A 24,532-nucleotide genomic window follows, 5' to 3' on the forward strand; every position below is an offset into this window, starting at 1 on the left:
AAGAGAACAAGTAAGGAAGAGAGACTGAAATAGGAGCCCTTGGGGTTGAGAGAAAAGACAGTATCTGGCTATCTCATCACTCTGACCTGTTAAGATCTGAATTCCACCATTGTTCAGAGGAACCTTCCAAAACCCTTATCACCTGTCCAGTTAGGCTGGGCCTGGCCTGCCCTGCCCTTCCTCTATCCCTTGACCCCTGATGGAGGCCCCTGCAGGTGAACAAGCCAGAGAACTACCCTCGCAGGGCTGTGGAGGGGGCCCCCCCCACCTCACCTGCTGGGTGGGGAAGCCCTAAGGACCTTGGGCTCTGATTAAGCTGCAGTCGGGAGGAAGGAACAGGTGGCTCAGAGGGAACCATCGCTGAGGGGCTGGGGGCCCCAGCAAGTGGAGTCTGCGTCTTAGACTCAGGCACATTTTTGATTCTCATTTTTCACACGCATAGTCTGGTGTGAGATGCCAGGATTAAGAGGCTGGGGGCCGAGAGTCCTCAGCCATAGTTTGGACTCCGCCTTCCAAAGCTCTGGGGCCCTGGGACTGTTTTCTCCCCTTGAAAATGCCCTAGGTGCCCTCAAGTGTCTCTCCAACTGTGTATCGAAACATGCCTGGCTTTTCTTGAAGGCCACCCTGGATTATGACAGGGCATGATGGATAGTTAGAAGTCAGAGTGTCCCCCTCGCTCTGGGGCACGGGGACCCGGCCCATCTCTGCCTATGAAGCACGTCGCCAAGCCGCCCGACAATCCCGAACCTGTGCCTCCGGCGCCCCCTAGTGGCCTCGGCAGGTGCAGCCGCCCCCAGCGGCGGAGAGATGAGGCGCAGAGGGTGAGAGGACACAGCTGCCTTCAGGAGGGCACTGTTGAGTGGCCTCTGCTTCCCTCTGCAGCCCCTGAAGTTAAGTAGGAGGCCCGAAGCTTCATCAGCAGGGGGTACTCCAGCCACCCTCAAAACTGGCTCCAAAGAGAAAGGAGCAAGGACCCTCGCCCATGTTCCAAGTTATCTGTCTGTCCTTCCAGGGCCAACCTCATTTGTTTCCAAACCTCCCAAGGTCACACCCGGCCTGCTTCTGCAGGATGACAGGACTGAGCAACCCTTCCCCTGTCCCCCTGATGCTCGACCACATGTCGCAGGCTGGGCCTCCTGGTAGCTCACCTCCACATGGGCCCAATGAGAAAACAGAAAGCGTGTGCAGTGTGCTTTACTCCCAGCCCATGCCTCAGCCCCAGGGCAGCACCTCTGGCCTTCCAGGGGAGAGGGGGGGCCCTCCCCGTTCACCAGGACCCCCTTGGTCTCCAGCTCCACCTCCACCCGGCCTCCTCCCATGGATTCACACCATCCACTCCAGGTTCTGAGAGCCAGAGTCCAGGTTTGGCCAGGAGGAGGGGCTGGCCCTGGAGAGGCTCAGCCACACTGCTAGCCGGAGGGAGGCCAAGGTAAGTCTGGCCCCAGAGTCTGAAGGGCCCTGAAAGGAGACTCCTCGCCTGGAGCAGGGCCAGGAGCACTCTGCCCCCAAGGCCCCATCCGTTCACTTGTTGCAGGGCTCTGTTCTTACACCCCTGTTCACACAGGGCGGCTGAACACAAGGCCAGCTGTCAGCGGGGCTCCGAACACCCATCTCTGTAGGGCTTCTCTTCCACGTGGCTGGTCTGCTCCAGAAGCCACTGCCGCTCTGGCTCACTCATCATCAATCTAAGTGTCACTTCCTGGAAGACACTGTTCACAGCCACCTACACGAGCCAGAGAGAGCAGGGCCGCTAAGTTACAGCCACAAGTTCTAATGGCACTGGGCCCCACCGCCCAGACCCAGGTCTCACCCTCTCACCGGCACCATCCTCACCTGCTCAAAGTGAAGCTTTTGGAACATCCGGATGCTCGGTTCATTTTCTTGCCCAATTTTAGCCTCAAACTTGGTCAGACCTAGCTTTGTCACTCCTCCCGGAAGAGATGAGAGACAGGGACAAGCCACAGGATGAAGGGCACCCTCGCCTCAGCACCCTCTGCCCCCTCATGTCCCAGTCTGCAGTGGAGACCACTGTCACCTGCCCCCAACCCTCAGGCCTGAAGGCTCCCTCCCAACACGCCTTCGCCTTCCCCAAGGGCCTGGCCACTTCTCCCCCACACCATCCACTCAGACTTCCTTACCATAGGACATCATCATGAGGACGGCCTCGGTGCCCAAGCCCCGGCCCCTGCAGCTGGGCTCTAGGAGGAATGACAATAATCACTGACACTGCGTGCCGGGCTCATTTAATCCTCACAACCTCAAGTTCACAAAATGATTATCTGCAGATGAGTAGACAGAAGCACAGAGAAGTTAAATGACTCATCCAAGGTCTCACAGTTTAGAGACACCCAGTAACCTGACCCCTTCACCTCAGTGTGCTACCCCTTGGGGACAGTTGCACAGTCACTTAGAAGGAGGCTGAAGACCACAATGGACACAGAACCTGGAGGGGCTCCTAGCACAGCATGGGAAGATGCTCCAGGGAAGACCGTTCACTTTTAGAGGGTCCCCAGGCCCCCTCCACCCCCAAGGATAGTGCAGACTGCAGTTTGAAGGCCTTAAAACCAAAGGTTAAATTCACAACTAAGCGTGAGATCAGAATAAGGTGAACTAGCAGGCTAGCAGGGTGCCAAGAGGCCGTCTGCCCGGCCAGGCGCTGGGCTCACCAAGGCCAGAGCCTCCCACTGAGCTCTCTGAGTGCCCAATGCAGCCTCGGCTGGCTTCAGGTTCAGCAGGTCTGAGGGCCGGGAGGGAGGGAGGGAGGGCAGGGCCAGGGGGAACCAACCTGCAATCATGACCTCAATCTCCCCCAAGGAAGGGTCCCCGAGATCTGTGAGGAAGAGGTTCACATCTCCCACCATGCAGCTCTCTTCACTGGTGCCTGCCTCGGCCTGCCACTTCACTGCATCCAGCACGATGAAGGTACACTCTGAGGAGGGAGGTGAGGGGTTATCACCTCCACCCCGCAAAGAAGTGCAGTGAGGACAGTCTTCCTACCCACACAAGAGAACTGCAGAGGACTCCCATCTGAGCCTGTCAGGCAAGGGGAGCCAGAACTTCCTGCAGCTGATTACAAAGCCCTAAATCTGCCTCCCGCAGGAGACAATGGCCTTCTCCAGACAACAGCTGCACTCGCAGAGAGCGAGAGATGCAAAGCGCAATGGCCACGCTGGGCTTGCGGCAAGAGACGCGAGGGGCAGGGCCTCAGTTTACAGCCAGAGCCCCAGATGCTCTCCTTTCTCTAGCTCCTTTCACGGCCGGTGCAGTGGGCAGGAAGATGACAGAAGCGTCAGCCACAGGGCCCGACTTAAGTGGGCATCAAAGTATGAGGGTTTTAGGCACCTCCCAAGCACCTCGTGAAGTGCTTTTTGCAGACGTCCTGTGGCCCCAGCAGGGCTACAGCTGGGACCAGGAAAGGGAGGGAACCTGGAGACGGCCTCTGGAATCCGCCCTCCCACGACACGCCCAGCCCAGCACCCCCACTCCCCACTTCTCACTGTCCGCATCTTCCTGCCAGCTGTGCTGCATCGCGTACTCCTGCTCCAGGGTCAGAGGCTCGGAGGCTGTCAGACGCTGCAGCTCCTCTGATTTCATCCACTCGTGGTACCTGCAGAGACAGAGGGATGGCCGTCAGCATGCAGGACTGATTTAGAAGCACCAGTCTGACACCCGATATGAAGATATGGATGGCCAGGAGAACCCCACAGGGCTAACAGAGGGCTCACAGAAGATCCAAGAAAGGGTTATAATTGCTCCTCAGGCAGAGAGCCATGGGCACAAGAACTAGACGCAGGCTAGTCCTACAAGATAACAGCAGGAGTCAGTTTTATTTGTCTGGCTTCCTCTCCAGTCCTAGGGATCAGGGCGGGGGAGCAGTCTGAAGCTAAACATTCCTCAAATTCCTGAGGGGAAGTAGTGGCAAGTTGAATTCAGCAAAGGAGGCTGGACAGATCTCCACAAAGGCTGAGCACCAGGAACCCCCAAAAGGAAAACTACAAGTAAAGAATACACACCCACGGCACTACCATCCCAGTCTACCCGACATTCACCACCAAGTCCCACCCTGTGACTCAGTCCTGGCCTTTCAAAACAGCATACATCACAACAAGCCATCAGCTCAGTTTTATGACAAGCTAACGTTTAGAATTGAGCACGTTCACTAGCACCAGGGGAACGGTACTCGTTTATAATTTGGCAAGAAGACAGTATCTTTTTTGCTTACACGTTTAGTTTACATAAAATAATCCCCCACTGAAAGACCAAAGAGGAAGCTGAGAGGGTGATAGGAAGAAACAGGGGGATGGGTGACTTCTTCCAGGGAAGTCACAGTTCTCTGCTTCAATTTACATTTTTTCTCTGTATGTAATTACTTCTCACACCAACGTTTCTCCTCAGAGTAAAAAGCCTCCAAAATTTGTGCTAAGGAAGGCTGACACTCCTCGCTGCACCTTGGAGAGCTGGCTTGCACCCCGTGACACGTGAACGGTTACCTAGGCACATGCTCTGAGGTGTAGGGTACCAACACCACCTTCTTTCCCAGCAGCAAGATGTTCTGATTTAACCTCATGGTAGCAGCCTGCAGGTGGGAGGGCAAAGGTATCAGCACTCTGAGTTTTCCTCCCACTTAGGGTAGGAGCCCGGGCTTTCAATTTCCTCTCTTCTGGGGCTAAACTGTCAGAAGAGCTTCTTTCTTTCTTTCTCTCTTTCTTTTCAAACACTTCTGAGAACGCAGACTCTAAACCCCTGCAAGAAGAGGAACCTGGCTGGTTAAAGATAATTAAACAATCCTGGACTCACATCTCAAGGAGCCAAACATGGGCTGCCTATTCTGCCTGTCCCTTCCGCCCCATCTCGCAGAACTTCGATGCCTCACACCCGGGCACCAGGTTCACCAAAACTCCCATCATTTGCCCCAGTCCTGAGACTCCGCCCTCGGGTTAATTTTCAGCCTTGTCTTAAATCTATTTCCAAGCCCTTTTCCCAGCACGCCACTGGTCTCCGGCCCTCCCTCTTTCCGCTCCCCAAGCCATCTGGGCCTCCCTGACCACTTTAGGGTGAGGTAGGCTTAAAGCCTCAATCCCTTCCCCTTTGCGAGAAGCTACAGCCTTCTCTCCTAGAAACCCCGCAACCAATGGGGTCCCGGGTCGGCCGAGTTCACACCCACTCCTAGCCGACAGAACTGTCCTTAGCAGGTGGAACCCACCTCTTCCAACCAGGCCCGCTTTCCCAGCTGACGGACGGCCTCCCGTTCCGCATGCGCTTGGGAGCGCACCCCGCCCACTTCCGCCACGCAGACGGCAGCCGCCGGGGCCCAATCCGGTCCCGCCTCCGCGAGGCGCCCAATCAGTGCCGTGAGCCCCACCCAAGGCTCGCGCTGAAAAGGTGGGCTCCCGGCGCGGGCGCATGCGCGCTGTGGGCGCTGGTGCGGGACAGCTGGCGCCGGCAGCAACCCAGGATCCTGAGACGGCGGCCGCAGCGGCCCAGAGCAAGTTGCGCTGCAGGTGTTGGGCCGGGCGGGACGGTGGTATGGGCTTGGGTCGTGCCAGACTCGGGGCTCCTCCAGGAGGAAGGAAGAAATGGGGGAGAGGTTCGGAGACGGGCTCTTGAGAAGAGGGGGAGGCTGAGAGTGGGGAGCACTAAGGTAGGTTGGGGGACGTGGAGTGGAGGCCCCGTTAAAAAGGAGAGGCTTTGGGGCAAAGAGTTGGGTTGGGGGCCCACCTGGGAAAGCCGCCAGCCCCTTGCCCTAGACGGTAGACGCAGTCACTTGGCTGCCCTGCATGGTAGTGAGCTCGCTGTTCCTGGCATTAAATGGGGATAAGCAGGGTGTGTAAATGGGATGCTTGTGGTGGGCGAGACCTAATGGCCTCTGAGGCCCGTCAAATCACTTGGAGTGTGAGCGGCGTAGAATACATTCATGCCCTGCACAGCAAGGAAAAAGTTAGAAGAAACCACCCAGGCGTTAGTCTTACAGAGGGACCATTCCCTCTCGACTGTCTTGTGGCTGATACTGAGACCATAAGTGTCTTTGATTAAAGGACAGGGAGGGAGTGGCTCTGCAGACATTCCCCTACCCCCATCTGAGTTCATCAGAAAGTTGAAGTCTACTCTTTTCTTAGGGAGCCGCCTCCCCGGAACAGAAGGAGCCTTGGCTGCCGACGGACCCTTCCTCGCTTTTGGAAATGGCGGGCGAAATCACAGAGACCGGGGAGCTCTATTCTCCCTACGTGAGTTTTGCTTCCAGAGCCTGTTTTGCCCACATCAGTGCCCTTGGCTTCTAGAGAAGCACACTGCCTCATGTGGACTGTACTTGTGAGCCCAGCGGCTTTTATAGCCAGGGTCTGGGAACCTTATTCCGCAGCAGCCATGTTGAACATATTAAGAGAGTCAGGTTTGTTCACTCTTTACATGTTGATCACAGAGCGGTCAAGAAAAGAAAACTGACTTGCTGGCTCTTTATATTTATCTGAGGGCTGCTACCCCTTCCAACCTGCGCTCCCAGTTCAAATGGACAGAGGCTGACTGATGCTGACCCTGGGTTTTGCTCCTCTCAGCAGTTTGAAACCACTTTGCTTCTTAGCTGAATTTTAAGTTGCACAATTTTTATAGTCTTGGATGGCGTAAGAGGCAGAGAAAGCTTGCAGAGACCTCCAGTTGCAGTTTGGTGGAGTCTGTAATTAGGACAATTAGAATGATTGATTTCTCACCGTCTTGGGTCTTTATTACACCCCCAAACTCCCACCGCTCACACATACACTCAGTTTATCTTCATTTTGTAATATAAGGTGGGTCATGGTTACATCATGGAGGCCTCTGGATAAGTAGCTGGAGGATTGGAATAATCAAGTGATTGATTCATGTTGCTACCAAGTATTCTGGGGAAAGGCAGCACTGCCTTAAGTAGCAAGACCCCTCTTTCTAGAAAGTTCCTAACCTTAAATGGCTGCCCTGCTTTGCACCTGCCTTTCTAGCCTGGGGATCCCTGCTCTGTTTCTGCTAGCTTCACAGAACTCTGGAGCTGTGGGATGGTGGATAGGGAAGCACCTCTGAGAACAGCAGGCAAAAACCCTTCCTCACACCGGGGCCTTCCTGCTGGGTCTGGGTCTGAGTCTGGGTCTTCCTGCTTCGTGGGTAACATCAAGGGAGCTCCTTCCACTCAATGATTTATCAGGGGCATCTTTCTTGAACCTTGCAATGAGTCACATGATGTCCTTCTCATTTGTGGAATTGTGTGACAGCCCACAGCCTCCTCTTGGTATCAGCATTGTCCACAACTGTCCGTAAGAGTCATTACGGTTCCTGCTTCATCTTACAACATCTGTAAGCTTAGAGATGAGGAAATGAGTTATTTTTATAACTGAGTGTTGGGAAGGAAAATCTTTGACATGCCCGCTTTTCTTGTGCCTCCAGCTGTTCGGTGATCATTTCACACATCAGCCTGTGCCCACGGGAAGTGGGACAGTGAGACCTAAAAGCCTCAGCACGTTCTGCTTTTTAAATTTCTTTTTTCCATTTCCAATGTGTTTGGTTTGGTTCGAGGGCTGTGTTTGAGAGCCTCCTCTGGGCATTTGCCGTACAGCTGCTTGTATTCTCTTATTCTGCTGGTGAAGAGAGAGGTGGGGAGAGCTGAGGATGAGGTGACATTAACCAGGAGTTAGTGGTCAGGGTTTGAGCAGGGAGCATACCTTCTGCCTGAGGTTTCCTTAACTCTGCCATCCTGGGAGAATGATTCTTGATCCCTTGTGAGACCACGAGAAGGGTGTGGGGCGCACCATCCATGGAGCCCAGAGAGGCTGAGGAATGGACTTCACTACCCATGCTGCTTTGAATTCCTCTGCTCAGCACAACATAGGCAGAACCTCCTCTGGTGCCTTGGGAGACCGTGATGCTGAGCGCTTAATTCCTGAAGGTGCATCAGCTGGTAACCTGGTCATTGTCAACACAAAGCCTCTCCCTACCTCTTTGTTGCCCTTAGTGAATTCTTTTCCCCTCATGGGTGTCAGGGGTGTTTGCCTAGCCTGCGTTATTCTGCATAAAATATTTGTAATGGGCAGCCGAGCCTCTGCAGGGGACTCGGAAAGCAAACCCTCCCAGGGAAGGTGCTGGACACACGGGCGTGGCTCGGGCCTGTGCGTCGCCCTTAAGTGATCTCAGATCTGGCATGTATGTTTCCCTGTTCATGGGGCCATTGGAGAGATCATGCCATCAGAACAGTGGAAGAAGGGGATGACCACCTACAAAAGGGTGGCTCCTCGGACTGCCTTCTGCTGGCCGGTCTGGCTGAAGATTGTTGCTGTTGTTCTCAAAAGAAAAGGCACTTGTTTCACAGCCTGAAACCCTAGTCATTGCTTCGGCATCTCTGCTGCCTTCTATTTCCTTTGATAGCTGTCCTTGAGGAAGCCATTGAAAGATGCCCGTGACCCCAGCCTCATGCACACCTGTGGGCGAGGCCGCTGAGCCGGAGGTGAGGCCGCGGGAGCGCCACACTGCACTCCCTAGAGCACAGGAGGGGCGGGTCAGCCATCTCAAGGGACAGGGAGTGTGTCTTCTCCAGCTCAGCCACAGAGGAAGAGTTGAGAAAGGGAGGAATTTCAGTTTGCACAGGCCTTCTTTATCAAGACCGCAGTAGGGCTCTGCTCCTTGGCTTTTGGTCACACTTCCCGGGAGGCTGTCCCACAGAACCGTCACCTAACCAGCAGAAGAGAGCCCCTCCTCCCCTTCCTCCTGCCCTACAACTACCTTCCATCTGGCCTGTGGCTCAGCTCAGATTTGCCTCCTGTCTCATGCTCTGCTCTTTGTGATTGGTCCTTACCCATCACCTTCACTGAAGGTAAAGAGGGTTTAACTCTTGCCAGGAAAGTGGGGAAGTCATACATTATCCTACAGGGTTCCCCACAGCCCCAGAGTACTTGCTTTGGAACTAAAAAAAAAAAATTGCAGCAACCCAAGTCAAATGTGATTCCCCACTTCTGCTCCTAACTGCCAACAGCTTATCCCTAACTGACTTCTTTGTCAACCCTTCTTAAAGGGTTTTTTCACTGAGATTTATTTGAAGCTTCCGTTGGGAGTATGTTTATTTCATTGTACCTTTATCAGCAGTGGTTCTCAGCTGGTGGCAGTCTTGCCTCCCAGGGGACATTTGGCAATGTCTGGAGACCTTTTTGATTGTCACACCGCAGGGGCAAGGTTAGGGGTGGGGGGTACTGGAATCTAATGGGTAGAGGCCAAGGATGCAGCTAAATATCCTACAGAACAGGCCCCACAATGAAGAATGATCTGGCCCCAAAGGTCAGTAATGCTCAGGCTGAGAAACCCTGCTTGATGACAGACCCTTGACTTTTACATCCCAAGACCTTCAGGCATCCCTGAATTCACATGTGCGTCTCGTACTGCTTCATTCCCCCCAGGAGACTTTTGGCCAAAAATCATCACTTTCTTAGGCCTCTCTGCTTTCTCTTTCCTTTCATTCTGAGATCCATCACCAGCGCCATTTTCTATAGAGAAGTAAGGGTCTAACCTTCGTAAGTGTTACAAAAGCAGTGGTGCAGAGAACAAAGCTACAGGGAGATCAGGCTGGGGTCATCGACTGGAGCCTGGTCTTGTAGTGCCCTGCTTACCACCCTTCAGAACGTCGAACTCCCTGTCCCCGTGCACCGGGCTGGCTTGCTGTGCATCAGCCACACTGGTTCAGGGCTCCTGGAACATCCTCCTCTCCCGCCTTAGGCCTTCCTTCCTGGCAGTCTCTTCTTTGCCTGGGCGGCTCCTGCTCATTCGGCGTGAATGTCACCACGAGGCCTTCCTTGAGTACCTCTCTTGGAAGGGCTTCTCCTTTATTCTCCGTCATGGTACCCTGGTTCCTTCCTTCATGATGCTTTGCCAGTGCGTCATGGTGGTCATTGTTTGTTTTCTTTCTTGTCTCTCTCCTCCTGCTTAAGGTCAAGGGCCTTGTCCATCTTGCTCGCTGTTACCACCCCCTCCCCCCCAACTCTGAGCACAGGGCCAGGACCATGGAAGGCTCTTGGTAGTTGTTGACTAAGTGAGCGAATGAGCAGAACTGGGGTGGGTTATTACCAATCCTCGCCCTCGGATACACTAGGCTCAGAGTGCCGGTGATTGGGATGGAACCCAACAAAAGTCAGAATTAGTCTGTAGACGTTCACATTTGTGAAAAGTCAGCACTGGGGACTTCGGAAGGCCAGCTGTCACCCTCACATGTGTTCTCATAACACCACCCCCAGCCAGGACTCCCCGCAGGGGATCCACATCATGGTAGTGTGATCCAATCAAGAGCTCCAAGAAGATGCTCAAACCTGTTTTAATCCTTCTGGGATCTGTCTATGGGGTCAGAATGAGATTGTGATGTTTAAAACGGCCGTCAAGCTTATGGTAGAGAGAACCCAAGCCAGCTCCATTGAAGATTCCCGTCTTGAGGTCCCTGGGGCACCCCGAGAAACGCAGAGAGAAGTGAGACACAGGCCAAGGTTTAATAACGGGGGAGAAAAACCACATCAACGTCAAAATCCCAAACTAGGGCATAAGAAGTGTTCTTGATCCAGGGCTTTGAGACTCAGGAGGGCTTCATGGTGGAGGCAGCACTTGAATGGGCCCAAAATGGTGGGTGGGAGTTGAGGGGCTGATCAGGAGGCTCCAGAGGGCTTGGTGCCCAGTGCCAAGTGTAAGTGGACTCTGGGCAGAGCCGTTTCCTCCCTATGAGATGCCCTCCCGTTTGTCCAGCACTCAGATCAATCAGCACCTGCCCAGAAGCCTGTTCCTTCCTAATCTCTGCCCAGCCCCTCCTGCCTGCCTGTCAAGGGCCCCAAAATGGTAGCTGATGCTCCCCATCTCTATTTTAAAGATCTGACTGAGTGTGGGAGCAAGGGTCCTAATTTGTGTGTCTGATTAAAGATGCAGCATACGGTTATCTTAGAAAAAAATTTAAATATAGATAAGCGCATGTTTCTAAGGCAGGGGAAGTGAAAATGAGAGATGGACAGGTGTTTCCAGAGATGTAGTGTTTTGGCTTTTGTTTTTAATGATGAGAAACAAGTGGTAAAACAAACTGTAAGTCAACCAACTTTGTGGGGTACAGGGAGACCAGTTAGGAACCTACATCATCGTCCGGGCCAGAACTGATTGATCTGAACTGCAAATGGAACGGGAGCCAGAGGTGCCCACAAAAGAGTCTTCAGAAATAAAACCACTAGCATGGGGATACGGAGGGCAGGGAGGGAGGCTGCGGCCACGCGGGGATGTCCAGGTGGAGGTGACTAGCAGGCAGTTGGATTTGAGGTCTGCAGAAAGGCTGGTGCTAAGAGAAATACAGTCCCCTTTGGTCCCGCTGGGATAGTTAAAGCCGATGTAGAGAGAAAAGGTGGGGGGCGCGAAGCTAATTAATTTCTGGGCTCGAATGTGGCTTCTTTTGGTTCCAGGTCGGACTGGTGTACATGTTTAACCTCATCGTGGGCACCGGTGCACTCACCATGCCCAAGGCCTTTGCCACTGCCGGGTGGCTTGTCAGCCTGGTCCTGCTGGTGTTTCTGGGCTTCATGAGGTGAGAGGCTGTCACGTGGGGGCTGGGAGCCGGGGGGGGGGGGGGCAGAGCTAGGGGAGCCCACTTGGGAAGCCCGAGCGTCTCTTCATCGGTCTGAGGAAGACATCTGTCGCAAGCCAGTCCTAACCAGTTAGGTGGCCTAGAGCGAGGAAGGGCGACACAGAGCTCTCAGTGTCTCGTGCGAAGGAGCCATTGCCAAACCCCGATCAGTTAAAAGCTCGGGCCTCCGGTTAGGCTCCGAAGTGGCTCACGTGGCGCTCACCCGTTTATTCCCTGGCTGGTTTACCTCCCCCTTTATGTCCTTGATGTTACCATCAACGTGTGTTCACGGAGAAAGCTCCACCCAGCCACAGAAAGAATCTAACGTTTAAGGTGATCCGGGAAATCAGTTAGGAATTCAGAGTTTGTGTAAGATAATTGGCAGAGTCGGCCATAAACACGCAGGTGCACACATAATCAGGTGTTACTCTCCCCTGGCTTTGTGCCTTGTGGCAAATAGGCCGCGCCCTCCCTAGCCTTCAGGGGCACCTGCTCCTTCAGGCAGGTGTGCGGGATCCACCTGGGCTCCACCAGCTGGTGCCTCTATGGGAGCCGCTCCTCAGGGATTTCACGGGCAGGTTTGAGTTTGTTTAGCAAACACCCCAGGCTAGTAAGAGATTTCAGACTAAGCATTTCCCACCCGCCCAACTCCAACCAAGGTAGGCTGCCGAAAAGAAGTGGGAAGGAGCACCCGGGACCGCCGCCAACGGTTCCTCCCCCGAAAGAGCTGGCACCGGGTTCTCCAGGGTTTGGGGTTTAGCTCCACTGAACGGAGTTACCTGCCCTGGCAGACTCGCCTCTCCTGTGGAGAGATGGACAGTAGGCAGTGAAGACAGTGAAGTGCAGAGTAAGTGGCAAGGTGATGAGTCCCGTGGGGAAAGAACAGCGGGGTGAGGGGGTCAGGAGAGTGGAGTGATGGCAGCTGGAAGTAGGTGGTCCCTGGCCTTGGAGGGCAGCAGATTAGAAGGAGGAAGGAGTGGGTACCACTGGAAGCATGAAACAGAATTTAGTAGTTGAAGGAAATTAAGACCTAGAAGAGGCTGCGTGGGACAGGAAAATGCCCGTGTGTTTCAGAGCTCTCACATTTTCTTCCGGGGAGTTTTGTGGCCCATCCTTGGAGTACTGTTGGCTCATTACATCCTGCAATCCCTGGCAGCCAAGAGCCCTAGAAGTCCTTGTCCTTCCGTGACTCTGCTGTCCCCTTCAAAGGACCTTCAGCGCAGGCAGCCACCTGAACGGGAAGTGATTACTGGGGGCCCCCAGGTAGGGGCCGCCGTGCCCCGTCCCTGCTCAACCCATTTATGTCCGAACATGATCAATGAGTTGGCTTTGTGCAGCCATGAGAAGCCGTTTGATGCCTTAATTAAGATTGATTTTAGTTTTACTTCCAAAAAGAAGGGAAAATCTAAAGCCCTTAAAATGGTCACTTAGGCAAGATAATGAGAAACCGCACGAGGAGGTGCTGAGGCGGCTGGAATGGGACTTTCTCAGAGCTGGTTGCCCCACCCCCTCCACAGAGCCGGAGCAGGTGTGAGTTAAGGGTGTGAGTTAATTCCTGTCCCACCCAGCCACCTGCCTACTAGGCTGAGCAGCCAGCCTGCTGCAGGTGACAGCACCCAGGGGCTCCAGGTCAAGACAGGAGGCAGAGGTGTGCCGACCTCCAGAAAGAGGGAGATGAATGTTCCATCCCCGGTCCTTCCAGCAGGGATGGAATCATTCCTCAGGTGTGCTCAGCAGGCAGGCGGCCCTCCCCCATACCATCTGCTAAAGAGAAAATTCCCAGCATCACCCAGGTCTCCCCCACTTCTTTAAGAAAAGATGATTTTTCACTCTAATCTGATTTCTCAGTGAACATCTGGTGCCATCTCCCAATCTCCCTTTTGATTCTGCTATAAAGATGCAGGTTTATTTTAACATTAGCTGGATTATTAGGAAAGTAAAAGCACTGTCCCAGAAAGGGGCAGAGGCAGATTCTGGACAAGTGTCCTTTTCAGTTATCCACGCCTATGCTCCACCCATTCGTGTATGTCACTGGGGGTTGACCACTTGGCCAGCAAGGAGAGGGAAGAGCTGCTTGCTGCCCTTCCCAGAAGCTTTGGGAGGGCGCCCTTGGGAATCAGCCTCCTCCTCCCCGCTCAGAGCGTCACATAGCATCTGTCCTCCCATCTCTCCCACCTCTGCCCCCCAACAGGCCCCTTCTGGGGTGCAGTACCTCACTGCCCCCACATCACCTCTCCCATGCATTGGAAATACATTCTAAATACGGACAGAGATGCCAGGGCGAGCACGCAGGGCGTCACGTATGCGCGCACACTTTTTTTTTTTTATCAGGTCAGACACATCTCTTGAGTTCCCATCCCTTCCTCAGAAAAGAGAGTGCTTCAGGCTTGTTGGTCGGGTCAGGTTTAAATGGCTTTTCCTTTTTTTTTGTACTTCCTCCAACCTCCTACCTGCCTTTGGCAATTAACACACGGCCTTCTGTGCAGCTTTGTGACTACCACGTTTGTGGTGGAGGCCATGGCAGCAGCCAATGCTCAGCTCCACTGGAAGAGGATGGAAAACCACCAGGTATGTCTGTAACCCCTGGCCCCGGGCAGTGCCCCCTTGCAGTCAGATGCCCAAGTGGGATTCTCGGCAGCCAGTCCTTTCCCTTCCATTGCGTGGAGGGATCCTGTCCATAACGCTGCTCCAAGACCTTGTCCCAGAGCTGAAGTTATCAGCCACATCAGCTTCCAGAACAGATGCAGCCTCTGTTCTTTTAATGCCCCCTCATGGGTCCCTCCTACCCCTGACCTTGAGCTGGCTCAGTCATTCTGAACCTGTGTTCCCAGGAACTGGCTGCAGCTTCCTCCTCTGAGTACGTCTGCACCTTCTAGTGTGACAGCGTGGAAGTGTTGAAAGCTTCCTAATCAGATGCCTTCTAGAAAGAAATAACAAAGCCTCTCCATTATTCTCGGGGGTTTCTGTAGAGTTACATAGTCCTTCTTTTTCCCTTGTTCCCATCCTTCTCCCCATCCCACCCTCTCCCAGGAGGAGGAAGACGACGACTCCTCCACGGCCTCCGACAGTGATGTTCTTGTCCAGGACAACTACGAGCGGGCGGAGAAACGGCCAATCCTGTCTGTGCGTAAGTCTTGGGATTCTGGGCTGGCCCGTGCTTCCCTCTGGTCCGCAGCGTTCCCCTTCCTCTTCGAGAGGGCCCAGGGAATCTCCCTACAGAGACCCTCTGGCATTTCCCGCCTAAGCATTGACTCTTACAAAGGCACCAGGAACAGTACAACAGAGCACCCTCCGCCAGCTCCACCACTGACGTCTGCAGCTTGGGGGGGTCCCTTAACCTCCACTCCTGGTGCACGCTGAAAGTGCAAGGGAAATGTAGGGTCTCTGATTCTCTCCTTCCTTTCATCCCAACACACACATACGTACACATACATGCGTGCACGCGCACACACATATACACAGTCCAGATGAACTAGGGCTGAACTTTCCCTCTTCCCTGACAGTGAGCGTCCCTGGGATCCCTTTCTATAGACGTTTTTAAATGATTCAAGCAAGAAGCATTAGGAAAAGTTTTTTCAAGAGTTTGAAACCGTTGGGACTTCGTCATTCTGGAGGAGTCAGTGAGCTCAGCAGCTCCTTCTAGGAGCTTTTTGTGTGAAAAAACCACTTCCCTTCTTTTCCTCTTGGCTCCACAGAGAGACGTGGATCTCCGAACTTTTTTGAGATCACAGACCGGGTGGAAATGGGACAGATGGCCTCCATGTTCTTCAATAAAGGTAGGAGTTCTTTTTCCTGGTGGGCTGAGGGCAAAGCTGGTACCTCCCTGCAGGCAGGGGTTCCACCTGGAGTAGGGACAGGGCAGGCGATGGGGAGGGGCAGATTCTCCGCCTACGCCCAGTGTATCTGAGAAGCCACGTTGCTGAGAGGCCTGAGCTGTTTCAAGGTGTTTTCTCCGAATCCCCCCCACCCCCCCCACCCCGATCATCAGTGTTTAGGAATGACAGAGCAGCTATTTAGCAACTACAGCTCGTGGAGGCTGAGAATCCTAAGCAGCTTTCCAAAAACGGGAGCCAGTGGAGGCGGCTGGTAGTTCTGTGCCTCTTGCTTAATTGCTTCTGACTTGGCTCCCTTTTTCCTGGACTGTTCTGTCTAGGACAACACAGAGCTACCACCTTGTGACCGTGGTCGGGTACACGGTGTGGACACATGTCTTCCCCATGGCCAGCAGAGGGTGCTAGCAGCACGCGCACAGGGCTGCTGTCTGGAATCTGAGCATCTAGTCCTGACCTCTCCACGCTCTCCACCTGCTGCTTGGTGGGATAGGGCTACTGCCCAGCTCAGGCACTGCAGTGTTGGTCGTTCCAGCAACATCTTATACCTCCATTCAAAATCTCTTTCTTTTGGAAGATGAGCTATTTAAGGGTTTCGTTTTTTTTTAAACCCCCAAATCTTCATGGAGAGTCAGACACATCTCAGGAAATCCTTGTCCTTGCTGTTGTCTTAGAAGATTTTCCGCCCCTTTGAATCACATCCCTGGCATCTACCCACTAGTTGTCAGTAGCATCTTCAAAGCCCCTGTTTGCAAATGGGGGCGTGTCCGCTGGTTCTTTCCAGTCTTGCATGTGGCTAAGCTAAGTTAGAGCCGAGGGAGATTGTAGAAACAAGAATCTAGAAGCTTCTCGGCAGCTGCTTCGGACATTCAGAGCGTTCCCTTTACCACCAGTGGTGCGATGTTTTGTCCGTTGGAGGTTCCCTGGGGCTCTGCTCCCGTCTTCCCACCGGGCCAGCCTCACTGAGGGGGTCTCAGAATTTACCGACTCCGGATTGGTTGTGTGCAGCCACTTCCGTGCTTGTCCTTCGTTCCGTTTCTATCTCTCCCCATTTCGTTAGACTCTGATAAGAGAGGCAGACAGTTCCTCCTGGCCACTGCTCAGTCTCCTCCCAAATGCAAGCTTCAGAAAACAGAATGCACACTGGAGAGGGGACACAGACCTTTCAGACCTTCCTAATTTGCATATCTCACAGTCCACCCTGATTTCTTTAAGAATTCTAGGAGCTTGTGCTTTTGTTTTGTCTCTCTGTTCCCCAAATGGACTAGACTCCTAGTTTACCCACATGTGATAGAAAATAAATCCATACGAGAGTAGCTCAGACTTAGAGGCCGCCTTCCTCTCACCTGCTGCAGGGGCTCTCGAGCTTGGCCCTGTTGCTGTTCGGCTGGACCATTCCTCGTTGTGGGGCCTGTCCTGTGTGTTGTCAGATGCTGAGTCGCATCCCCAGCCTCTGCCCACTAGTTGTCAGTAGGACCTGCCAGTCATGACCATCAAAAAATATCCTGAGATGTTGCCCAGTGTCCCTGGTAGGGGCTGGGGGGTAAAATTGCCCCCAGTTGAAACCACTGTACGATTCCCTCATTCTGAAGACTGTCCCCTTCATGTTTGGAAGGGCTGCCCATCACTCTGCACAAGAGCCCCCCCTTGAGGTCCAGACTCAGTCATTATAATTAGAAATGCCAGCCCAAGTCATTGCTGTCCTCCTGGAAGTTCATTGATCCTCCCACTTTGTGTCTAGTAATGAAATTTATTGATCAGGGAGGGCCAATGGCAGTTTATAAACAGCTGACATGAGTCCCTGGGCAGGCAGAGGAAAGGCTGGGAATGGGGAGGGGGATGCCTCCCTACAGGAGCCTTGACTAAGAGCAGAAAGACAAGCGGGGGCGGGGGCTGGACTCAGAACCTGGGTGTGAGCGGCAGTGACCCCAGGGGCCGCTGAGCTTGGACATTGACACTCTGAGGCCCTCCAGGGTTCTTTCAAGAGCTGTATCTTTCACCTGGAGTCTTTTTCACCTAGACTCCTAGGAACTGAGCTGACCTCAAACAGCCCAGGAGGAATGTGTCCCTGGCTTCCCCTCCCCCCGCCCCCGAACCTGGAGGCTCTTCTGAGCCACCGGGATTAGAAGGGAGCTGTCACTTCATTTTCCTTTCTGTTCTCAGAGACTTCAGCAGCTTGAGACCAGTGATGCCAAAAACAAGTGGTCGGTCTGAATGGGAGTTTGAGACTGGCTGTCTAGGGCCACGACCCTGAGGTCATAGGGCCTGGGTGCTTTTTTCCAGAGCTCTTACACTTGGTCTTGGTAGCCGGGATCACATACGGAATTTAGTGCAGGAAGAATTCTTCTCACTGTACTGGATTGGGGACGCTCAGGGACTTGCCAGAGTCAGGAAACAAGGCCTATGGGATTAAAACCAAAGCCTGTGTCTCCAACTCCTAGTCCAGGCCCCCCTGGAGGGAGAGGGGACCAGGGTTTGCCTCTGCAGAGGGAGCTTCCATGTCTTTCATCTTCCAAAGTCAGCACCCTCCCCTGCAAATGCTTCTCATAAGAAGAGACATGAGCACCTACTCCTGCCGGTCCCTCTCCACAGCACACCGTTGGTGCTTGGTGACGGGCCAGATTCAGAATGAGCCACTTAGTCTTTGGAAATCAAGGGCTTTTTACCCTCTTGAGTTCAGTTTCCGAAGCCGGGCCATTTCCTGCTACCGTCCTGCTTTTCAGCAGTAGCAGCCTGGTCTCAGAGCCCTGTGTCTGGCTGCGGAGGGAGCCCTGGCCCAGGTGAGCACCAGGGTTCAGGCTTCTGACTCAGGCCACCCCTCCTCCTCCCTTGGGCAGCCTGTCCTAACCATGAGGCCACCTCTGGTTCCTCCCTGGCCAGTCCATGCCCTGCACTCACCCTGCACCTGGATTCAGAACCTCTCTGGTCCTCCCAGCCTCACTCAGCCCCCTCTCCAGGGGAAAGTCAAGATGTGTGTCCTGCCAGCATCACCGTGAAGGCAGCCAGAATGAGAAACAGGCCTTGGGGGTGGTTTTCCCACTCTGCTCGGAGAGCAGAAAGCCGTGGACAAGGCAGAGAGGTAGTTGTCAACAGAGAATGCGTCTCCCTGGGGCTCCCTGACTGATGACTTTGTTGCTTTCAGTGGGGGTCAACCTGTTCTATTTCTGCATCATCATTTACCTGTATGGGGACCTGGCCATCTATGCTGCCGCCGTGCCCTTCTCCCTCATGCAAGTGACCTGGTGAGTGTCCCCCTGGCCCCCACGGGAGCTGCAGCCCCTTGGCCTCCTCCGCAGTCGGGGCAGAGTTCTCAGGGTAGAAGCCCAACACCGAGCGAATCCGCCAGCATCCACGGAGCGTAGGTGTCCGAGGCCCTTTTCTGCACGTGCCACATCAGAGACGCTCCTCACCACTGTCCCCATCCCTGTCCTGTTGGGAAGGAGACTGGGATTCCCACCAGGGGCTCAGTCGCTGGGAAACAGTGCAGCAGGAATAAGGTGCCTGCGTCCGAGACAGGAATACGTGGCTGGTGGAGTCAGATCGCTGGACCTGAAGCCGCAGTGGGGGTCGTAGAGGTTCAGTGGTTGCCAGTAATTAACAACGGCACGTTCTATCTGCTTCCAGCCAAGCAGGGAGGCCCACCCTGAGCCATTGTTCTCTCTACCAGCAGCGCCATGGGCAACGACTCCTGCGGCGTGGAGGCCGACACCAAGTACAACGACACGGACCGGTGCTGGGGGCCGCTGCGCCGAGTGGACGCCTACCGCATCTACCTGGTGAGTGGCCTGGGGGAGCGGGGCCCGTGAGCCACCCTCACTCTCTGGGCGACCTCTTTCCCCAGAGAGGAGGGTCTACACAGCCCTACACTCCGGCTCATTACTGGGGCCTTGGTCCCGGGCATAAAGTGGGTCGTGTCACTACAACGCCAGCCCCAGAGTGTCCTGGCCACAAGGCCGCCATCATTCGCATGTGGTTTGGCATTGGCATTTGGGTCATTGCCAGTTCCAGGGCCATAAACTCTCATAACTTAGCTCAAGGTTTGAGGGACACGCTTATCAAAGTGCTGTGAGAGAGTGCCAGAGCCTGTTTTCTAGCAGCTCCCTGCTTTGACCTTTCTCTTGGCCAACCCAGGAGCACGAGGGTGATGCCGGGCTTCCCGGCTGGGCAGGCAGGACGGAGCCGTCTCACGGTCCACCCTGATTACAAAACTCTCTAGATCAGGGTCAGCCCAGCCAGCTCCGTCTACCCTGCTCCCTGCAGACAGGAGAGCGCAGTGAATCTCCAGGCTCGGTCTTGATTGCTTTGTGCCGTGGGGGCGGGAGGTGGGCTGGGGTTGAGACTGGAGCTGAGTAACAAGCCCGTAGGGTCTCAGGTAATGAGATACAAAACCAGAGGTGGCGTCTCTGTCTGCCTGCTCTGCGGGCGCTTCCCTTTGGCTGGTGCAGTGTCTGTTCATGCTCTCTGCTGCAGCTTGGTCCTCCTCAGCCCTGAGACAGATTTGGGTGCATTAGGTGACACCCAGCTTGACACGGGGCCACTTAGCTGTTGTGGCACGGGAGGCAGGGCTGCCAGAGAGCCACCTTTCAGGGAGTCAGCCTCTCGACTTGATCATCCCCATCCCGGCAGAGGTCTCTGCCGCCCTGCCGGCTGTGTGATTCGGGTCTGAATTTGTTAACCCCAAGGAAGGCTGAATGGTTGTTCGCCTTCCTGGTCTCACCCTGTAGACCCACCCGGGAGCCCTGAGGCCCCAGCCCTGCGAGAGGTTTGTTTTCCCGTCTGCGTTTCTGGAGCAGTCGGATGGTCTGGGCTGCTTCTCTGCCCTCAGCTACGGCTGGGAATCTGTATCTCAGAACCATATCTCAGCTCCCCCGGCCACAGGTCTGGTGGGACTTGGGTGGCAGGTTAATTTCCCCACTTCCCCAGCCTGGGGGGGCGAGCAGAGAACCTAGCAGGGCGGCCAGGAGAGCAGAGGCCTGTTGGCCTCTTAGCATTTCAACAAACCGTGATTGATAAAATAGCAAAAGCATTAGTAAGTGTCAGGACCCATCTGGAGGTCTAACCGGCATGGCCAGGCAGAAGGAGCTGGTGGAGGAGAGGGTACAGGAGACGCAGGAGCATGTCCAGGACAGAGGGACAGCGGCAGAGCCCCTCCAGTGGGGTCTTTCCCAGGGAAGCTGCTGAAGCCTGTGCAGAACCACCCAGCACATCCCCCTGCCCACCGGCAAAACAGGTATGGAGCACTGGGAAGATTGGCTGCTGTCATTTGCTTGGTGAATTATTTAGAAGGATTATTATTGCCTTATTAAATTGTTCCTTGTCTTATTCCTATAAACCTTCCACATGATGGAAGCCTCCTGCCCTGAATCTCAATAACTCTCTGACCGAACAGAAGGAACCCTTCAGGAAAGCAGGAGGGCATTAATTACTGCCTCCATCTCTCAGATACTGCTCTTATAACTCATAAAGCTAATTGCCACCAGGCCCACAAAAGCTGCGAGAAGGGGGAAAGGGGATGAAGCAGGAGCAGAGCCTGTTCTCTCTGGGTTGTGGACGCCCCCTCCCACCACCTGGACGCTGCTGGAGGCTTCAGTTTGCTCAGAAAATTTTCAGTTCAGATGCACTCTTCTGCCTGGTTTAGAGAAGCTCAAGGCAGGTGGACCGTGGCCTTGTCTCAGAAGTTACTTTACCACTGATGTGGCATGTGTGTGTGGCTCTCAGGGCCTGTGGCTTCCTCCTGACCCTAAATACCGGGGGCCTCCATCCTTCTGCCAGCCTCCCACTCTTAGTGAGCTGGAAGCAGCCAAGCAACTGAAGGAAGGGGTCAGCAAGGGTGGGTCTCCTTCCTTGTCCTGGGCACTCTGTTGCAGGTGGTAACAGCATCTTCCCCTCCCACGTCAGGCCTGCAGGGCTCACCTCTGTGTTCTCATCCCATCAGGTGGCTCCTTCAGGTCTTGGGGGAGAGCATCGTCCCTTCCCCTCCCCCAGAGTCATTCATGTTCGGAAGATTGTCCACCCTCCCTAGAGATTCCCAGCACACCTTTTTCTACCAACTGTTTGCTGCCAGCCAGACTTTACCATGATGGTAGGAAAGGCAGCAAGTGGGCTGAAAGCATCCTTCCCACCCCAGGGACAGTGATCTCTTTGTCTCTGGTAAACAATGCACCTGTCCAGCCTGCATGTTTAAAAGGACCTCATAATAGCCACTTTTTCGCTATTACAGGACAGTATGTTCTGGGGGACAAAGATGCAGGCTTTTACTTCATGGGTTAATTTTTAGAGAGTCCTCTGGAAGCAACCTCTTCTGTGTCTTCCCAGGAATGCTACTGAGTTGCACACACAGAATGAGAAAGAATACGGGGGATATTAACTACCTCCAGAGGCCAGCCTGTGTGTCACACCATCATTACTCACAAGAAGGGAGCTTTCTCTACCAGCAGCTACCAGTCCCCTCCCTAAGCCCTTGACCTTAACGAATGGAAAATTCCTCCTCCCCTCCTGTGCCCTGCGACCTCCGTCCACACTCTGTGATTGCCGCTGCAGCCAGTATGAGTCAGTTTCTCCCTCTCCCTCCTTGGGGGTATCTGCAGAGCAGGGCTCTGTGAGGTAGGGGTGGTCCCGTGAGTCACACATGCTCCCCAGGGCACCCCAGCAAGACACCACAGCTGGAGCCAGCAGTGACCTGGGCCCCATTTTGAGGACCCATAAGAATTAACATCAGAATCTGATTCTCAGAACCCACCCCCCCAACCCTCTTGCTCCTTTGAAGGATCAAATGATAAAGTGTTGATGCCCCAACTCTTTCAAACCAGCAGCCTTGCCTCCAGGCTGCGAAACATCTTGGGATTCTTTCTGCAGAACTTCTTTGGCTTTGGTAGGAAACAAAGTCAAAATTTAGCATTTCGTTTTCCTACACAGTGAGAAGGAGTCAAGGGCCATTGGTGAAGTGGCAGGGTCGTATGTAAATGAGTTCCATGCAGGAATCAGACTGTCCCGCATGTCTGGGAAGCAGGATGTGTGTTGCTGTCCCCTCAAGTCAAGGGCACCGCCAAGCACTCTTGTTCCCCTTCCTCATTGCTGCAGGGCTGCCCAGCCTCATTCGCATCCCATACCCCATGGCTGGTCATCGCCACCTCCTGAGAGTGTCAGAGGGAAACCCTGGAGGGACAGTGGGACTCCGAGTGCTGAAGGCTCCTCACCGTCCACAAGAGTAGCCTTCACCACGTACAGGTGGACAGATGCGGCTGGGGCACCAGCCGGCCAGAGCCGAGTGCGCAGATGGCAGAGCGGAGCTCATCCTGGCTGGAGACCCGGCCGCAAACTGGCGGCGTTGATTGGGGGGGCCCCCATAGGCTCACTGGGATAGAACAAGGTCGCCGTGGCTTGCCATCCTGCCCTGAATGCGGGAGCCATGAGATCCACCTGGGTGACCCAGAAGAGAGGTGCAGCCTGCAGGTGCCCCAAGGTGACCTTCCACCCTCTGCCTGGCAGAGGGGCCTCTACCTCCAGGAACCCCTTGGAGAAGCAGGCTGTGTGTTGGGGACTGTAGGGAGAGTTCTTCCTTCCAGACTCTCTTCCTGGAGGAGCAGGTCCATCTGATTCAGACTCAGGTTAGCCCTGAATGGTCCGTGCAGGCCTTCACCGAGGGTCCTGGTTCTCTTTTCTCTGCCAGGAGGCTGTGTTTTCTGATTCCATCTTGTCTAAATCTTACACAGCAAAGCTTGCCTCTACCACTGGCAACATTTCAAACAGCATGCAATCCCCTTTTTAAAACCAAGTGGTCTCTTGCTAGAACAGTACCGTTCAAGGGAAAAACATCCTTTTTGTGCAGGGGCGGAGGTAGGGGTGGAGAAGAGAGTGGTGCACCCTGTGGCAGGTTTTTGACTGGTCTTCTCTGCCATGTTGTTTGCATCGGTGTAGCGTGTTACCAGTTACTTTCTCGTCTCTGGGTCCTCACAGGCCACCAGTAAGGTCCATGGCATCATCCCATTTTACAACAGAGAAAACTGAGACTTGGAGATTGCAACTTCCCCAGGGTCACTGAGCTGAGGCAGAGCCAAGAGCCGGGCCCTTCAGGCTCTCAGCTGGTCCTCTGACCCCGGTAACAGACCTCAGCTCGTAGGGTGGCCCTGCTGCCAGGCCGGGATAAGAGAGAGCAGGTCGCATCTGCTCATTAGTCCTTGGGGCTTGGCGTTTGCAGAGGTTGGGGCAACACTGCTCAAGGATGGCGTCTGTTCAGTGATCCGTGTCTGCGCATCCTGTCTGCTTGATTCATCTGCTGTCCTCCTGCCTCCCCTCGCTCCTAGGTCGTGAGGCGGACTTCTCCTGTCCACTCAAGTAGCGCTGGAATGCAGCGCGCCTTCCCAAGGACATTCCCCTCCCCTGCTATGGTTGGTCTCTTTCTGTGTTCTTCCAAAAGCAGCCACGGTGCCCTGGGGCTGTGGCATCTGCTAATAAGTGGGTCACCACTGCCATCACTTGAATATTTATTGTTACCAATTCTGGGGCAGGAGGTGGCCCAGAGGCCTTCAGGACCAGTGAGGAGGGAAAGTTAGTGAGAAGCAACAAGTTTCAGCAGCAACAGTGACCTCAAGGGACCTGGGGACTCTTGGGGACACCTCCAGGCCACCACCCTTCTCCCCTAGGGCACAACTCCAGTAGGATATGGTGTGAATGCTGCCCCCAGATTTGTACAATGTGGGCCACCTGGAAGGAAGCAGGGGCCATTGATGGATGGAGAGGGGGCCCTGGAGGGCTAGAGAGGAGCTGATGGGAACAGTCCGTCTTTACAGAGGAGTCTAACAGATTGGCCCCATCTGCAAATGGGGAGCAGGCCCCTAAGGTCAGGAGACAGACCAGTGGCAGTTTCCCTTTTTAGGGAGACATAGCCCTCCTGTCTGACCCACCTGGGTCAGAGCACTTAGCCAACACCAGACTAGAATGAGCTGAGAAGAGGTTCCCAGCTGCCTGGGGCAGGGAGAGTGTTGCTTACAGGTTCTTACAGGATCTGGGGCCCCAAGGTGCCTCCCTCGTAGGATGGCGACTATTTGGGGACCCACCAGGGCTACCGGGGAAGCCTGCCTTCTTTCCTTTCCTTCCCTTTCCTTCCCTTTCCTTC

General features: G+C 54.4%; 2 protein-coding genes across 5 annotated transcripts in view; one reads left to right on the forward strand and one right to left on the reverse strand.

Moving 5' to 3' along the window:
* Nucleotides 1–1,178: 1,178 nt before the first annotated feature.
* NAT9 (N-acetyltransferase 9) lies at nucleotides 1,179–5,279 on the reverse strand. 3 transcript variants are annotated; one of them, XM_006199363.4, is made up of 7 exons: nucleotides 5,204–5,279; nucleotides 4,491–4,743; nucleotides 3,498–3,607; nucleotides 2,786–2,929; nucleotides 2,139–2,198; nucleotides 1,834–1,928; nucleotides 1,179–1,723 (listed from the first exon to the last, which is right to left on the reverse strand). In XM_006199363.4, the coding sequence occupies exons 2-7, from the start codon at nucleotides 4,565–4,567 to the stop codon at nucleotides 1,589–1,591; spliced, it is 621 nt and encodes a 206-aa protein (XP_006199425.1). In that variant the 5' UTR covers nucleotides 4,568–4,743; nucleotides 5,204–5,279; the 3' UTR covers nucleotides 1,179–1,588. The 3 variants fall into 3 exon arrangements, with proteins under 3 accessions (XP_006199425.1, XP_072795630.1, XP_072795631.1); XM_072939529.1 differs by having other exon boundaries at nucleotides 4,491–4,576; nucleotides 5,204–5,229; XM_072939530.1 differs by lacking the exon at nucleotides 5,204–5,279 and adding an exon at nucleotides 4,798–5,168 and having other exon boundaries at nucleotides 4,491–4,576.
* Nucleotides 5,280–5,370: 91 nt separating this feature from the next.
* The window catches only part of TMEM104 (transmembrane protein 104), a 49,948-nt gene continuing 30,786 nt past the window's right edge, over nucleotides 5,371–24,532 (forward strand). Inside the window, exons 1-8 of one of the 2 annotated variants that reach the window (XM_015235271.3) lie at nucleotides 5,371–5,501; nucleotides 6,117–6,224; nucleotides 11,427–11,548; nucleotides 14,074–14,155; nucleotides 14,618–14,714; nucleotides 15,283–15,363; nucleotides 18,560–18,659; nucleotides 19,088–19,193. In XM_015235271.3, coding sequence (XP_015090757.1) covers nucleotides 6,180–6,224; nucleotides 11,427–11,548; nucleotides 14,074–14,155; nucleotides 14,618–14,714; nucleotides 15,283–15,363; nucleotides 18,560–18,659; nucleotides 19,088–19,193 — 633 coding nt within the window. In that variant the 5' untranslated portion in view covers nucleotides 5,371–5,501; nucleotides 6,117–6,179. Of the gene's footprint in view, nucleotides 5,502–6,116; nucleotides 6,225–11,426; nucleotides 11,549–14,073; nucleotides 14,156–14,617; nucleotides 14,715–15,282; nucleotides 15,364–18,559; nucleotides 18,660–19,084; nucleotides 19,194–24,532 lie in introns of both variants that reach the window. The other variant, XM_006199364.4, reaches the window with a different exon arrangement.

Source organism: Vicugna pacos, chromosome 16 (assembly GCF_048564905.1).
Source record: "Vicugna pacos chromosome 16, VicPac4, whole genome shotgun sequence".
NCBI classification, from domain to species: domain Eukaryota; kingdom Metazoa; phylum Chordata; class Mammalia; order Artiodactyla; family Camelidae; genus Vicugna; species Vicugna pacos.